Raw genomic sequence first — 15,751 nt, forward strand, 5'->3', positions numbered from 1 at the left:
TAAGTAGGATCTGTATTTAGTTAAATAAATTACCTCAGATTTCAAATGTCCTAATATCCTTACCATTACATATTAGTATACATTTAAAATGGTATCCCAATTCACCATATTTTACTGATCACATTGGTTTTTTCAAATAACTTTCCAGACACAGATTTTGCCATAGTTCTATTAAACTTAATTTAAAATTCTTTTTGCTTTTGTTTGTAATTGCTAAGGTATAGTTTAACACTTTTTGGCAGGAAAACAAAGATTCAGTGCCAACAATAATAGTACAACTGGTACCTCACTTCTGTTTGGCAGAACTGCAAAATGATGGTATCATTAAAAAACTTAAAAGCAATAAACTTCATTTAAAAATATTTTCTTCTACCATTTTATCTACAAAATTAAAATGGAGATCAATTTTTTGAAGCCAGTATGACTGATGATGGTTATTAGAAAGCAGTATGGACATACTTTTACTATAAGACTGTGTATAAAGAAGTTATTTAAATTTAGGGTCTCATTGGTTTACCTAAAATGACCTTCATAAGTTCACTTAACCAATTCATTTTTTAAAAAATGCACGTACTTTTAGGAACCAAGGAGTTAAATTTCATTATACTTAATTAATCTGGCATTTAGCGCATTTATTTACAGAAAATAAGATACAGAGGTAGAAAGAGAAAAAAATAAAATGTGGACTTTTTAATGTTCATTTATTTATTTTGGGAGAGAGTGAGAGCATGAGCAGAGGAGGGGCAGAGACAGAGGGAGAGAGAGAATCCCAAGCAGGCTCCACACTCAGCACAGCGCCCAATGTAAGGCTTGATCTCACAAACTGTGAGAACACGACCTAAACTGAAATCAAGAGTCGGAGAGTAACGGAGTCATCCAGGAGCCCCAAAATGTGTTTTTTATACTTTATTTTTCCTCTGATTATAAAGGTAGTTGGTTTAACTAAGAAAATATAAAAAATAAATAAGTGTAAAGAAAATAATCAAATTCAGCTATAAACTTATCACTAAGAAGTTATCCACCATTAACAATTTGATATATTTCTTTTTCAGTCTTTTTTATATACAGAAGTGACATTACCTGCTTCCTGTGTTTTTTTCAGTAGTTATTATACAACGAACAGTTTTCATATGAATAAATATTCTGTAAAAACATGACTGTTGGGAGGACATAGGATTCTACTATATGTAACAACTCCCCTAACTGCTCATTAAGGTTATTTTCAATATTGTAATGTCATAAGGAAAAATTAGTACCATTCAATTCTGAAAACCAACCTAAAACACATTAAACAACAATAGCAACAACAACTAACTGAGATCAACTAATCAACTAACCTATAACCCTAAGTTATAAATTATAATAAGTTATAATTATATTAATGTAATATAATGTACATAATGTAACATATTAATATAATACTAATTATAATAAATTAATGTGTTTCTATGGAATTCACCCTTTATGAACACTGGAAATACTCCAAATGTGTCAAATTTTGAAAACTATCTTTGAAAAGCTAAAATTTTAATTTGCAATTTAGTAATAAAAAAATTATTTTGCCAAAGGGAACAAAGTAAATTTGTGTGATGAAATTTTTTCTAGCTCTGAATATTCACTACAGAGTATATCAGGAAGTAGGATACTCTTTTTCAAAAGTAAATAAATCACTATGAATTAGTTTCAGTTCTTTTCCTTTTCATCATGTCTATTATTCTTTGCTGAGCTGAAAAACTAATTTGAGACTTCTAGTTAAATGTGGCAGATTGAACACACATTTATTTCTGCTCCCATTTGAAAACTCCACTGAAATAACAGTAAAAATATTTTTGTTTCAGAAGAGCTTAACTCACAAGGAAAAAAACAATGAAAAGGGAGAGATGACAAGATTTAGATAGCTATTATTTAGAAAGGGGGAAGGAAATTTGGGAACAAGCTAATTTGTACTAAAGAACACCAGAAAATCTCAGGAATGTCAAACACCACATATCTCTAAAAGTGGAGGTGAAAGTAGAATGAAAAACAGACCCATGGAGTCTCCCCAAGATCCCTTCCTCTACTAAATGAATGTAAACTCCAGATTCTCTGGAAAGGCTAAACTATAAGAGACTTAGAAGTAATAAGGCAGAGGAGGAAGGGGTTAGAGGGTAGGGAAGTGGATATAGAGAAAAGGGGAGGAGTGGTAAATTCAAAGTGTACAAACTGAACAGTGAGATGGTAAGGTACTCCCCCCCATCTCCTCCATCAAGTAGGCTGGCTAACTGATCATATCTACAACTAGGAAAAAAAAATATTTATAAACATGGAGGTAAAGATCATAAGAGCTATAAAAGAGTTGCAACTGATTGCCTTTGGGAAATGTGTGGGTTAAGAAAGGGACAGTATATGCTGCTTTTTATGATAAACCGGAGGGGGGGGGCGGGGGGGCGGGGACTGGTTGCCTCTCTAATACCTATTCTTGTTTTCTTTCTTGCTAACAAAATCACAGACCTGTGTTTATCAGGAAAAATGATACCAAAAAAAAAAAAAAAAAAAAAAAAAAAGAAAAGAAAAGAAAAGAAAAGAAAAGAAAATTCCTAGCATTTTTTCCAGATGGAAATACCTAACAAGATGAAAATGAAAGTCACTGAGTAGGATTTGGGCAATATATGTTTGGTTTACCCCTGTTCCTGCTACTTAGAACCAGATGTGATGACTGGGACTCCAGCAACTATCTTGGGTCATGAAGCAAATGTGAGATAAGACAAGGACGACCGATAAGAAAGAGCAAATGATGGTACAATGATCATAAAGCTACTATATCATTCCTATATTATCCATTCAAGACTTTTCACATAAAAAAAAAAGAAATGTATACAACTGTTTAAGGTATTCAAGTCTCTATTATCAGCAAAATGCAATTCCTGATATTCAAGTCCTGTATGATGTTTTAAAATAAATACATATAAAACACTTATAAAAATTAAAAGTAAATTAAAAATAATTCCAATTAATAGCAAGAATTGTTAATAATGTATTCTTACACCCTAAGAAACTACTAAAGAACTATAAATACTATGTAAATTCCATATTAAGACTAAGAAGTCAAGATTATGTTTTCCAAATACAATTAAATTTTTAATTTCTCTAAAGTTACAATGTTTAAACCATGAGGCAAATCCTTTTTATCTGTTACATTGTCTCTTGGGTACCTATTCAAGTGCCCAGTACACAGTTGTTAAAATTTACTTAAGGATCACTGAATACTTTTTTGCCATTTGTATCAGTAATACAGATGTAAAGTATCCAGTGAGTTCCAAAGTAAAGGTATAGTAGGGTTTCTCAATTTAGGCACTACTGATATTTTGAGCCAGATAATTCTTTGTTGCTGGGGCTGCTCTGTGCATTTTAAGATGTTCAACACCCTCCCTGGCCTCTACCCACAATACACCAGTAGCACCCCCCCAATTAAGATAATCAAAAATATTGCCTTTGCCAAATGTCTGCTGAAGGAAACAAAATCTCTGAGAAAATGCTGTTGTTTTTGCACATCATTTAATATTTCATCAGGATCTTCTAGTTAAATAACAGAATTTTAGAACTGTAACATTCCCAAATTTTCTCTAAATTTTATTGTGGGATATAAACTATAAGTGACTTACAGATTAGATTATCTCTAATGTCCCTCTTAAACCTTCAGAGGATTTTGCAGGAGAGAAATATTAATAGCTTCTATCTATTTAATCTTAACTATGTGCTAGGTATAGTACTGAGGACTTCAGGTTCATTCACTCCTTTTATACTCATGACATCCTCACGGGATGGCTATTAACTCTACTGTAGTAAAAAACAATTTAAAAGTCTATGTTAGTCAACATATCAATGTGTTTCCAGAAATACTTCTTTATCACTCACTATATTCATTCTGGCACTAAACTAAGAAAGTTCTTAACTTGCTAGTATACAGTTTTCGATGAAAACATTTCAATATATCTAGCCAACAAGGTAAGCTGAATTATTACAACCTTCAGGCATTAGAGAAATAGTTCACAATACCAAACAAGTCAGAGAAATAATTATCTGACTGTTTCTTGAAGTATTTTTTATACTGTGACACTAAAGAGGACTTTTACAACTTTTCACCCATGATTCCCAGAGTACTTCCGGTAACTACTTTGCACCACTTGCCAAAAAAAAAAAAAAAAAAAAAATCATTTTATAATTATTTGAAGATTTATTTGTGATTTCAATCTGTCTTTCAATAGAAATTGAAGGCTGGGTTCAAATCCCAATTCACCCTCCTACTAGAACTGAAAATAAGTTAACTTGTTCAAGCCTCAATTTCAACTATGTAACTTGTGTAATAAAACCAATATGAAGGTCTTAAGAGTTAGCAGGCCCTCAATATAAATTATTCTCCCCCTCCTTTCATCCTAAAAGCAAGTTAAATATCAGTTACAAGCCAATTCTATTTAAGCATTTGCTCAGGGTCTACTAATAAGAGCCATGGGAGGATGTGATAGGGCCAGTTAGTCCAACACTACACCAGGTAACTATTGGAAACCAACACTTTCAATCTCTCAAATCTATCACCTCAAAAACTAGCTGAAAGCTGAGGGGCTATTCCCTTAATCTGAGATTTTACAATTACTTGTATTGCTTCTCAAACAGAAAAGTGTATCATCAACTGCACTGAGTGTAGGCATAATTATCACCACTTTGTATCACCTCTATCTTCTGTTTTACTTCTCCCTATGGTAAAAGATACAAGAACCTCTCTTGAAGTGTTCCTTCCTCTCTCCCCTCACCCACACAACTAACTGCCAAGAAATTTTGATTCATATTTCTCTCTAAAAGGAGGAAGATAAATTGAAGCCTTTCTTTTCAATGCCAGAAACGTCTGTGTATAATTCATACATTTTTTAAATTATTTTTTAATGCTTATTTATTTTTGAGAGAGAGAGAGAGAGAGAGAGAGCACGTGCACAAGAGGAGGAGGGGCAGACACACACACACACACACACAGAATCCGAAGCAGGCTTCAGGCTTGAGTTGTCACTGCAGAGCCTGATATGGGGCTCGAACCCACAAACCATGAGATCATGACCTGAGCCGAAGCTGGACACCCAACCAACTGAACCACCCAGGTGTCCCTAAGTCATGTATGTTAACCGACACCCACCCAAGTGCATATTATCCATTTTGCAGATTACCCATGATTAAGTAATCTACTAATGAACATAAATTACTTCATATTATCCTTAGTGAATATTAGAAAACCAAATGCTTAAAAAGAAAATCTTTGGGAATTAGATTATATGATCCACTGTTTCCTTTACTGGCAAATGAAACAGAACTACTATACTAGATTATATTAATCAATGGATAAAATTCAACTTAAGACAGATAATCTTTTATTCCATCTTAAAGTTTTAATGTAAAAAAAGACTTTACAAAGCTCACCTGCAAGGTGGAAATAGGACAAGAGCCCAGGAACAAATCTACTGGTAATCTAGAGTACTATAAAATATGTAATGAGGTTTCAGGTAAAAGTTGGTAACATGAAAGTATGTCAGTTTAACTTAACTCATAATTTAGCAATATAAAATAAAGGTTCGTTAAGCACTTCCTGTTTAATTTACTTTCCTGGATATTTAGGAGGCAGCGAACTTTTATAGAACCATCAACTTCATTTGTTCTTAAAATAATTTACTGTCACTGTTTGGATGCTGTATTTCCCAGGCCAAATTTATTCATTTGTTCTTAAAAACGATTTCAAGATACAGAAGAAGAATAGTTAAAAGTTCTACAAAAATGTTCTGGCCCTCAAAATTTTAAGTGCTACAGCAATTAACAATTATCTGATCAACTAAATTGACAAAGCTAAATGTAACCAAAACCAAGTCGCTCATTAAAAATATAAAAAGCAAATCATAGAAAAAAAAATGAAAAAAACCCTTTCTGCCCATGAATGTATTTAAAAAATCAACTGTAACCTAATTTTTGGAAGTTTAAAATTCCCATAGATGCAAAGTATACTGATAACATGGTTTCTACATGTAAAATATACAATAAGAAGATATGTACTGCAAAGACACTGAGCCTCTAAATCCAGTGAATGCCAATACCAAAACATACGCAAACATATACTTCCAAGAAAGTCACCAGAGAGCAATGTCAAAGAAAACTGACACACTTCATCCCAAGACAATTTCCACCTTCAAACCAATTTATCTACAGAGGTGGGAGGAGGGAGTCGAAAACAATTTAAAGCATTAAAAACTTAACTGAAAAGGTCAATCCATCCGTTTTCTTTCAATGCCTGGGAAGGCATAACATCAAATTTCAGCGAATACAATGCCCACCGCTGGTTAACTTCATTCCTACTTGTTACCAAGATGAAATTAATAGCTACCTTCAATTAACATGTAAAAGATCCAAACCCTTTACATATTCACCCATTTAATTACTCTTCCTATTTGACTGAAGAGGAAACTAAGGCACAGAGAGATTAAGTAACCAGTAGGTTACTTAGGTTACAAGGTAACAAGACTAGGAAGTGGTGGAGCCATGATTCAAACCCTATACATGTAAGATAATAAAATAAAACAAGGGAATGGAGTGTTAAAGGAATAAAAAAAAAATCCAAATCGCAAGACTATGGTGAATGAGAACGAAATATTTGAAGTATAAATACGCGTAGATGTGAGTGTAAATTACACAAATTTTACCCCTAGACAAGTACTTTCTTGCTATAATATTTGATTACAGTCAAACACTTTCAACTACATCAAATCGTAGTGGCAGACGACCAAGTAAATAATTTACCGTCACTGTTTAGACACTGTATTTTACAGGCTACATAAAATACATTGTAATTTAAAACATGAAGGGGGTGGTGAGGTAATCGGAGCAATAGTTTAAGGAAAACTACTTTCCCTATCAACAGCTCATTAAAAAACAAACTACGTGTGTCGGGGAACCGGGGTAAGAAAAGGAAAGATGACAATCACACTGCCTTAACCCCACCTCCCAAAAAAGTAACTAACAGTGGGTCAGCGCCTAAAACCAACTGGAGAAATGGCCCAGTGGGATCTCGTGAGGGGATGACAGGAGACCCTAGCAGAGGGGGAGGGGTGGCGATGACAGGAGAGGGGGCGGTAGAGAGATGGCACGCCTCCCATCTCCGAAAAAGGGGAGAATACGGGGGGCAAGGGGCGGAGAAGGGAAGGCAGGAAATGTTGCCAGAGATTCCAAATGAGGTGAGAAGGAACAGGGTAGGAAACCCAAGAAGGCGGGACCCTCGGGCAGAAAGGGGTCTGTTTGGAGCAGAGGAGGCATGTCAGTACACAGTTTTCCTGCCAGCTGACCCCCCTTCTCTCCAGCCCTTCCAACCCCTGACAAACTCACTTTCTCAGCAACCCTAAAGCCGCGGGTCATCCCAGTCCCGCTCCCTGCCCCCCACCCCAAGCCGGATAGGTGGAGGAGGGAGCTTCACTCTCTCTCCTTGTTGGGCTGGTAGAGCGGACACCGGACACAGCCCTGATTCGAGAACGAAAAGGCAAGGAAAAGCAGGGAGGCCCAGGACCCGGGTGACAAGTCCGGGCGGCCGACGGGCGCCTCACCTGACAGAAGCGTCGGCAGTAATCCCGACTGCTGATCCCAAAGCCGCCGACACCGCAGCTGCCGCTGCCAGCGCCACCTCTGCCGTCACCCGCAGCTCTGAGCCCAACAGGGCCTGGCGGTGACTCCACAATGGCCACGAGCTCTTCTCCGAGGCGTTCGGCCTCTTGATCGCTCTCTTCCTCCGCCATGAGGCTCTCGCCGCCCAGCGCGTACCAGCCCCTACGCCGCCGCCGCTGTAGCTGCCTCGGCTAACCTCCTCCTCCTCTAGTTCCCTCCCCCTTCCCTCCGCCCGAGCCGGACAGGGGCCTCTCGGCTGGCTCTACTTCCGGCTCCGCCCACCCACGCCCCCAGTTTTCATTGGATATGTGAAGTTGCCAATCACACACATGCCCACCCTTCCACTCCCATTGGCCGAATCAGCCGTCTGTTTGATAGACTTGCGGTCCGTTGGTCAATGCTGCTCGGCGGTTGCTGGGGACCGCCTACGAGCTTTGCCGTAGGCGGCGCAAGAGGACGGGGCGCGGCGGGGGACACGGCGGCCGCCGCGGGGCTCGATCGGGCAACGGCGACGACGACGGCGGCGGCGGCGGCGGCGGGTTTTCCACCTCCTTCACCCCCTGGCTCCTTTTTTTCTTCTTCCTCCTTTCCTTTCCGGCCGGGTCTCGTCCACTTCCCCTATCGGCGGCCCCGATCCTACGGTACCGAGGAACTAGGGAGGCCGAGGGTGGGCCCGGCCGTTGGTGCGGGCTTTGGGCCCGGGGCCTTCCGTCCTGAAGCGGGAGCCGGGGGCGGGGCCGGGGCGCCGTTGTCGGCGGGAGGAAGAGGGAGGAGACGGGAAGCCTGACAGCGGACGCCTCCGCCAGGCGCCCGCCGCCTCCTCCCCTGAGACTGCCGCCAACTCTGCTGTCGAGTTCCCGGGCCCACGGCCGGCGGCTGGGTCTCGGCCCTGCCCAGCTAGCGGGGCAAGGGTTGTGGGGCGCCAGCGTGCTGAGCTTGGCGCGGGAGGAGGGAGTCTAGACGCCGGGAACGTCCCGCGCCCCGCCTTTCCCTCCCCCTCCCGAACCCTCGGGCCTGGGGCGCGCGAGGAGGTGCAAAGCGGGGCAGACAACTGAGAAAGGACTGGGTTGAGGAGTGTGGAGGTGTTGAGGTAAACGTTGGGATCCGGATTTGGGTGAAGTTACCTAAAGGGAGCGATTTCAAAGACACCTGCGTGGTGGCTGTGTTGTTCGTCTTTTTATCTACCCTTCTTCCCTCCCCCTCCCCCATTTTTTCTTTCCATTTGTTTTTCATGTTTTACAGTAAAGGCATGACTTCCCGGCACCGCAGGGAAAATAGGGTGCAAGCCCAGAAACTATTTCCCCATCACCACTTGTTGAAAAACTGATTTGAAAGCATCTCCGGGTTTAAACAAACGAAAGTTCCAGGATTTCCATCGTCTCTGGTTTTGCTCTGGAGATCATTCACTGCTAAGTATCAAGACGAAAAAACTGGAAACTGACCGGGTAAACATTTAAACTTGAAAACTTACGAGTTTTATTTCGATCTAGTAAATAATTTGCTTCTCTTTTATTGGCTAACTTTTTAACTTCCTCGTTTAAAATATCTTTACCTTTTGTTGAAAACACTTGTTATTCAGGTCTGTAAAGTCGAGCATCTTCTACTGGGTGGATATTTGCCTCTGCAATAACACAAACAGACTTTTTGAAAGTTACAAGTCTTTGGAATGTATAGGCCTTTAACATTAGCACAAATGATTGAGCATTTTATGCTTCAAAGAATAATGAACATGTTTATTGTTTTAAAGTTTGAAATCCAAATATTTAAAGACAGACGACTTTTCTAATTGAAAAATTTAAGCATTCCTGGGCACAGATACTTAATGTTTTTCATTACTAGCCTAGAACCATTAATCATAGTTGGGACTGATTTTTTATAGGAGTAAAAACACTACCATTGGGGCGCCTGGTTGGCTCAGTCAGTTGAACATCGAACTCTTGATCTGAGGGTGGTGAGTTCAAGCCCTGTGTTGGGCTCCGAGCTACTTAAGGGTGGGGGGGGGGGGAGGAAAGAAAAAAGAAAGAAACTATTAAAGTACAAAAATGTGTAATAGTAATTCACTACTATTTTGGGGGGCAGGAATCATATCTGTCTTGTATGCCAGTGAAAACCTGTAGTCTAACAAAATTTGACACATGAGAGTCCAGCATTAAACAATTTTTTTAATGGAAAGAAAACAATTAAATCTATTAAAATCTAAACTTTATCATATTTTCCAGAATTTCTGTGAAATGTTATCTTTCTGAATTTATGTCCACAGGTGTCATACATAACACATATGTTAGCAATTTAGAGGTCTTTTGAGAGCGATTTCATATAACCCAGCTATGAATTCTCTAGTATGGGTTAAGGGAATACTTCATTATTGCTGATATTTTAATTTGTTATATATAGGTTAATGTAAGAGCTTAGTCCGAAGGAATAGCTCCAGAGAACAAATGGTTGTCACTGAAAACATTTGTTTGGTATCTCAATTTTTCAGTGTCCATAGAAGTAACGTCATGATTTTGGTAATAATCATAAAAAATTGTTATTAGGAGAAATTAATAAATTATCATGCCACTCCTGAGTTAAAGATTCAGAAAAATAACAAAGATAATCATTTACTTTCCATCAACAAATTGTGATTGAGCACCTATCATATACTAGGCACTATGTTAACTTTTTAGATTTGTGCTAACTTACTAGTTAATAGGTAAAATAATTAACAAAGGTATTAGTTTTTAATGGTAAAAAGAGGAAACAAGTATTAGAAAAAGCATTTGCATATCTTGATCATCACCTTTATAAAACTCAGTGGAGGTATATTTGCATTAAAATATGACTGGGGCACCTGGGTGGCTCAGTCAGTTGAGTGTCTGACTCTTGATTTCAACTCAGGTCATGATCTTGCTGTTCAAGGGATTGAGCCCCATGTTGGGCTCTGTGCTGACAGCCCAGAGCCTGCTTGAGATTCTCGCTCTCCCACTCTCTCTGCCCCTCCCCCACTTGTGCTCGGTCTCTCTCAAATAAATAAACTTTTTAAAACATGACTTACTTTGAGCTCTGTATTTTGGCTTTAAAATTTAATGTCCTTGTTGCTGCTATTAATTGCAGCTGGTCTGTGTTCTTTCTTGGTTTTTACTTTTTGTTTTTTCCGAACAATTTTGGACATTACATCCATCTTCATATAGAAATAAGCCAGTTTAGTGGCCCACCTGTTTGAACAAACTTTGCACATAATTCCCTACAAGTGTGTTCCTAAAATCAGTTGCCCCAAAACTGTGATGGGAAAAGAAGCTCTTTTAAACTTCAATACACATCTAAGTTGAATGAGAGTAATATAATTGATACCCTAAATATTGGCATCAGATCAGGTTTTCCTAAAAGATAGTGACATCTGGAATAGTTGGAAATTCTTTTTTCATAATTCTAACTTATTTGAATTTCATCAAGTTCAAGGAATGGACCTGATTGTTACTAGTAATTTGCTCTGGTTTTGCCTTCCCTTACATATTTTCAGGTAAGTTAAGAGTTAATAGACACAGTCTATTAATTTGAATTAAGTTTTCTGGAATCTTTAAATCTTAAAATGCTCATACCTGTCTTTTGTTTGTTAATTACTTCCTGAATGAATTGTTGTTATAACACCTATCTTTGTTTCTCTTGTCTCTGAAGAACCTTATTCAGAGTCAGAATGGAAAGATTTGTAGTGACAGCACCACCTGCCCGAAACCGTTCTAAGACTGCTTTGTATGTGACTCCCCTGGATCGAGTCACTGAGTTTGGAGGTGAGCTGCATGAAGATGGAGGAAAACTCTTCTGCACTTCTTGCAATGTGGTTCTGAATCATGTTCGCAAGTCTGCCATTAGTGACCACCTTAAGTCAAAGACTCACACCAAGAGGAAGGCCGAATTTGAAGAGCAGAACGTGAGAAAGAAGCAGAGGCCCCTAACTGCATCCCTTCAGTGCAACAGTACTGCGCAAACAGAGAAAGTCAGTGTTATCCAGGACTTTGTGAAAATGTGCCTGGAAGCCAACATCCCACTCGAGAAAGCTGATCACCCAGCAGTCCGTGCTTTCCTGTCTCGCCATGTGAAGAATGGAGGCTCCATACCTAAGTCAGACCAGCTGAGGAGAGCATACCTGCCTGATGGATATGAGAATGAGAATCAGCTCCTCAACTCCCAAGATTGTTGACAAGGAGGTTACCACCATTGTGATCAAGATAAATGTGGAGTATTAAAGTTATGTGTTGATTGTGTGGTTCATTTTTATATTTATTTCATTTAAAATCATGTGATGCAGAATAGTTTTGCAATGTGTATATAGTTGCAGGCAAAAAACAAAAAACAAAAAAAAAACCTCACTGCAAAACTTACTGTTAATTTTAGTCACCAATGGTGTAAAGCAAAACTTAGGGTTTAGAGTGTGCTAGGATACCTGAAACCTGATGGTTATCTTTAAAATTGATGGTTTTTCTCCTGAAATGTTTGTGCATGGAAGAACTGCCCTGCTTTTTTACCCTGTTGCCATATATGATTATTCCTTGTGAAATTACTTAATTATTTGGATTGAACACTAGCCTAGGAAATTGAAGCTGCTGCCAGGCAACACCACTCACAGTAACTTAAAGGAATTATTTCTGATTAGAGGATCCTCTTCAAAAAGGAAGGGATGGTGGGAAACTGTTCTTCTATCTTCAGATCCCTCGCAGAAATGACTGTCTTTATTTCAAACTATGCTTGTATATGATGTAGTTACCTTATCTATCCTTCAGTTCCTCACTGTCTTTTTTTCACCCTTTTGAAAGGCTTATTGTATTAGTAGCAGCTTCAAGTGACCAAAAGATTAAAATCGTTCTTTTAATGTCAGTGCCAAAAGCCACGGGGAATTTTGCAGTGACATGATTTTAGTCTCTTACTATAAACAAATTTTTTTAACCATAGCTTTCATTTCAAGCATCATCTTGAACTTGCAAGCTTTTTTTTCCCAATGTCTTGATGTTAAAAGATTTAAAGATTGGCATTTTTATTTAAACATAGACATTTTATGATTGAGTTTCCTGTTTTTACAGAAGACTAGTAATTAGCTTTTGGCTGACAGATCGGATAATAAGGAAATTACTTTCTATACATTAATGTTTCCATATGATTTATAAGACTTTAGGTAAATAGAACCGAGTTAACTTACTTTCACTTTTATGCGCTTTTGCCTCTGGTGGTGCAAGGTTTTTAAACATGGATGGTAAACAATTGTCTAGAAGGACTGGCAAGATTTTTGTAGTGGGAGATCTGGCAGTATCCTGCATAACTTTGGGTGAGGAAATAATCAGTCCTGTTAAAGGTCAACCATGTTCAGGAAATGATCTCTGCGAACCTCACTTATCCTGTAAGTTATATCCTCTCCATTGGAGACCCAAATTATATTTTTTAAAAACTAAACAGCTGAAGACTTGGACTAGAGCTTTAAAAAAAAAAACTTAAATTTCTTGAAAACGTTTAAGTTTAAAATACTCATGAAATATATTTCTATTACAAAGCACTAACATGAATGCCCTATGTGACTTGGAGTTATCTTTGAGGTCATTTTACCACAAATCTTCATTTGAAAAAAAAAAAAACCAAAGTGAATAAGAAGGTTATGTTTTTCAGAAACAGCTTTCCATGTATTAAGTTTCTTTTACAGACTTAAGTTCCTAGTTCGGGTTGTCAAAGTGCCCATCTGATTTTTAGATTTTATGTTAGTTTTTGTGTTGTTTTCATTTTAAAATAAGCCTGCCACCAAGAAAAAAAAAATTGCTCGGCAAAATTTGAGTTTTTCTCACGTTTAGTTATGTAAAGTAGCACAATTAATGCCTGGAGTAGTGCTGTCATTGCTAAAGCACATACATGAGGAGACCAGCAGCAAAACATAACCAAAATATACTTTGCTTTTACTTCCCCTAGTAAAGACTTTGCAGGCAACCATGTTTCTTTTGAATTAACTAAGATGGTAGAATAAGAAGCTAGGAAAATAATTGAGTTTTATAGCATTTTCAGAATACAAAAATAAGGTTAGATATACAATCATTCTAATTTTTCAAAATTCCATGTGATTCAGACTGCTCCCTATTTTAATATTAATTTGCACTAACAGCAAACACATAGTGGCAGAACAGTTTTGAGTAGTCCTAAGCAGTAAACTGGATGATGTTGCACAAGAAAAACCAATAATTCACATTTGAGTTTCTAGTAGTTAATTGATTTGATGATCATTTAGGTCCCATATGTGTTAATGTATTTCTCCAGGCTCCTAACTATTCCCACATATATATATATATCTAGGGGCATAATTCTTCCTCCTATTAGGATTATATCATGTCCTTAGAAGCATTTTCCATCCTGTTGTGGAGGTTTAATATGTTTGTTTACTGATTATGAAACTTTTTGTTCCCTGAAACTGGTTAACTTTGTCTCATAGTTCAATAGGTAAGGCAGAATGATTGCTTTAGCCTGCTCAAACTGGTACAAATCCGTGAAGCCATGGTTGGCATATGTTGGATAACAAATGAAAATGTCTAAGGTGTATGCTGCCATGAAGGTGTAATGGACATATGTACAGAAGCTTTCAATCTTAACTATATAGTGTTAGTGTGATGCTATACTATTGGAAAAATAGCAGTTTTTTTTTTCTATTTTATAAGTTGTATGCATAAACATAAGATTTGTAATGTTTCATTTATAAACTGCCTTCTTCAACACATGCTTACCTGTTAATAGTGTTTTCTTGAAGTATGGTAGTATGTCTTCCAGAATTTCACTATATGCTTACAGTAAATAGTTACTAGCTTGTTGAAATGTTAAATTCCTTGTTGTTGTTGTTTTGTTTTGTTTTGTTTTAATTCTGTGGGGCATATAGCAAGCCTGAAAGACATTGTAATTATTTCCTACAGGGTGAAAATTTAGAAAGATTGTGTATGAGAGCCTAAATAGTTATTTTATTCATTATCATCTTTAAGACTTTTTTTTTTTTTTTTAAACAAATGCTACTTCCACTTAATGCATTTGGCCCTACTGATTTTGGGGGACCAGAAAACTTTAAAGAAAAAGCTCTGCATCTTACAATTGTAACCAATTAAGTATCAGCTTGGGATTTTTCTGAAGTATTCATTGCTTAAAAACTGTTGTAAGTAAAAGTTGGCAAGATCTCCAAGCAGAAAGTTCCATGTTAAAACTTTTGCCTGAAAGAATTTGTATGTGAATGTTAATGGAAAACACATTTAAACAAAATAAAATTTAAAGTGGCCCAAAACGAAAGCCACAAACATTTCGTCATTTGGTGCTTAGTCTTTGTGAGGGCTCTCTGTGGTTTGACTTGCCCCAACTGACTTTAAATGAGTACAAATCACCTTAAAACATATTCATTAAATAGAAGATTCATCCTATAATTTGATTGAAAATCTTAGCCTAAAATAAATTGCTTTAGTTTCTGGTCAGCACTGATTAACTTGTGAATAGTGAAGTGACTGTCCTAAACCTTCATTTATCTCAATCCATACTATCATAGACTTCTAAGGTAAATACAGTTCTTACCTAGTGGTATTCTACTTGTATCCAAGATACTGTATTCATTAAAAGTTTACTATGTTTATTTTTGTATTCCCATGCTTATTTTTTATTATTTTTTTTTTTGCTCACGCATGTATCCTTAGTATAATGTGTCACTTTTAAAGTTTTGTCTCTGTGACTTTTAGAAATAAATTTCAAAAAAATTGTTTCAGAAGTTTTTGAAAGCACATTTTGTGAGTCAGTAACATATATTTTTTTTAATTAATTATTCATTTAATCTCTATACCCAATGTGTGGCTGAAACTCAAGACCCCAACACCAAGAGTCACATGCTCTTATCAACCGAGCCAGCCAAGCATCCTGTATTTCATTTTTTTAAGTAACATATTTTATTGTTCCAAAATAACAGAATTTTACTAATTGAGTTTTTTCTACTAGTTACATCTCTATAGGATTATTAGCCCTGTGTCTAATGTAACAACATATATTCTGTCAAATCAGATTCACATCATAGCTACAGATAGCTCTTTTCCTTAAAAATCACATAGGTAAGTTAATA

General features: G+C 37.3%; 2 protein-coding genes across 4 annotated transcripts in view; one reads left to right on the forward strand and one right to left on the reverse strand.

The window, feature by feature from the left end:
* ZNF654 (zinc finger protein 654) overlaps window positions 1-7,900 on the reverse strand; it is a 94,527-nt gene extending 86,627 nt beyond the window's left edge. For both annotated transcript variants that reach the window (XM_047876178.1, XM_047876177.1), the window contains exon 1: window positions 7,605-7,900. In XM_047876178.1, coding sequence (XP_047732134.1) covers window positions 7,605-7,793 — 189 coding nt within the window. In that variant the 5' untranslated portion in view covers window positions 7,794-7,900. The remainder of the gene's footprint in view (window positions 1-7,604) is intronic.
* Window positions 7,901-8,128: 228 nt separating this feature from the next.
* Window positions 8,129-14,953, forward strand: CGGBP1 (CGG triplet repeat binding protein 1). Of its 2 annotated transcripts, none has more exons than XM_047876184.1 (3): window positions 8,129-8,303; window positions 8,905-9,107; window positions 11,320-14,953. In XM_047876184.1, exon 3 carries the CDS (start codon window positions 11,339-11,341, stop codon window positions 11,840-11,842), a length of 504 nt encoding a protein of 167 aa, XP_047732140.1. In that variant the 5' UTR covers window positions 8,129-8,303; window positions 8,905-9,107; window positions 11,320-11,338; the 3' UTR covers window positions 11,843-14,953. The 2 variants fall into 2 exon arrangements, with proteins under 2 accessions (XP_047732140.1, XP_047732141.1); XM_047876185.1 differs by lacking the exon at window positions 8,129-8,303 and adding an exon at window positions 8,612-8,752.
* The last annotated feature ends 798 nt before the right edge of the window (window positions 14,954-15,751 follow it).

This window comes from Prionailurus viverrinus, chromosome C2 (genome assembly GCF_022837055.1).
Source record: "Prionailurus viverrinus isolate Anna chromosome C2, UM_Priviv_1.0, whole genome shotgun sequence".
Lineage (NCBI taxonomy): Eukaryota > Metazoa > Chordata > Mammalia > Carnivora > Felidae > Prionailurus > Prionailurus viverrinus.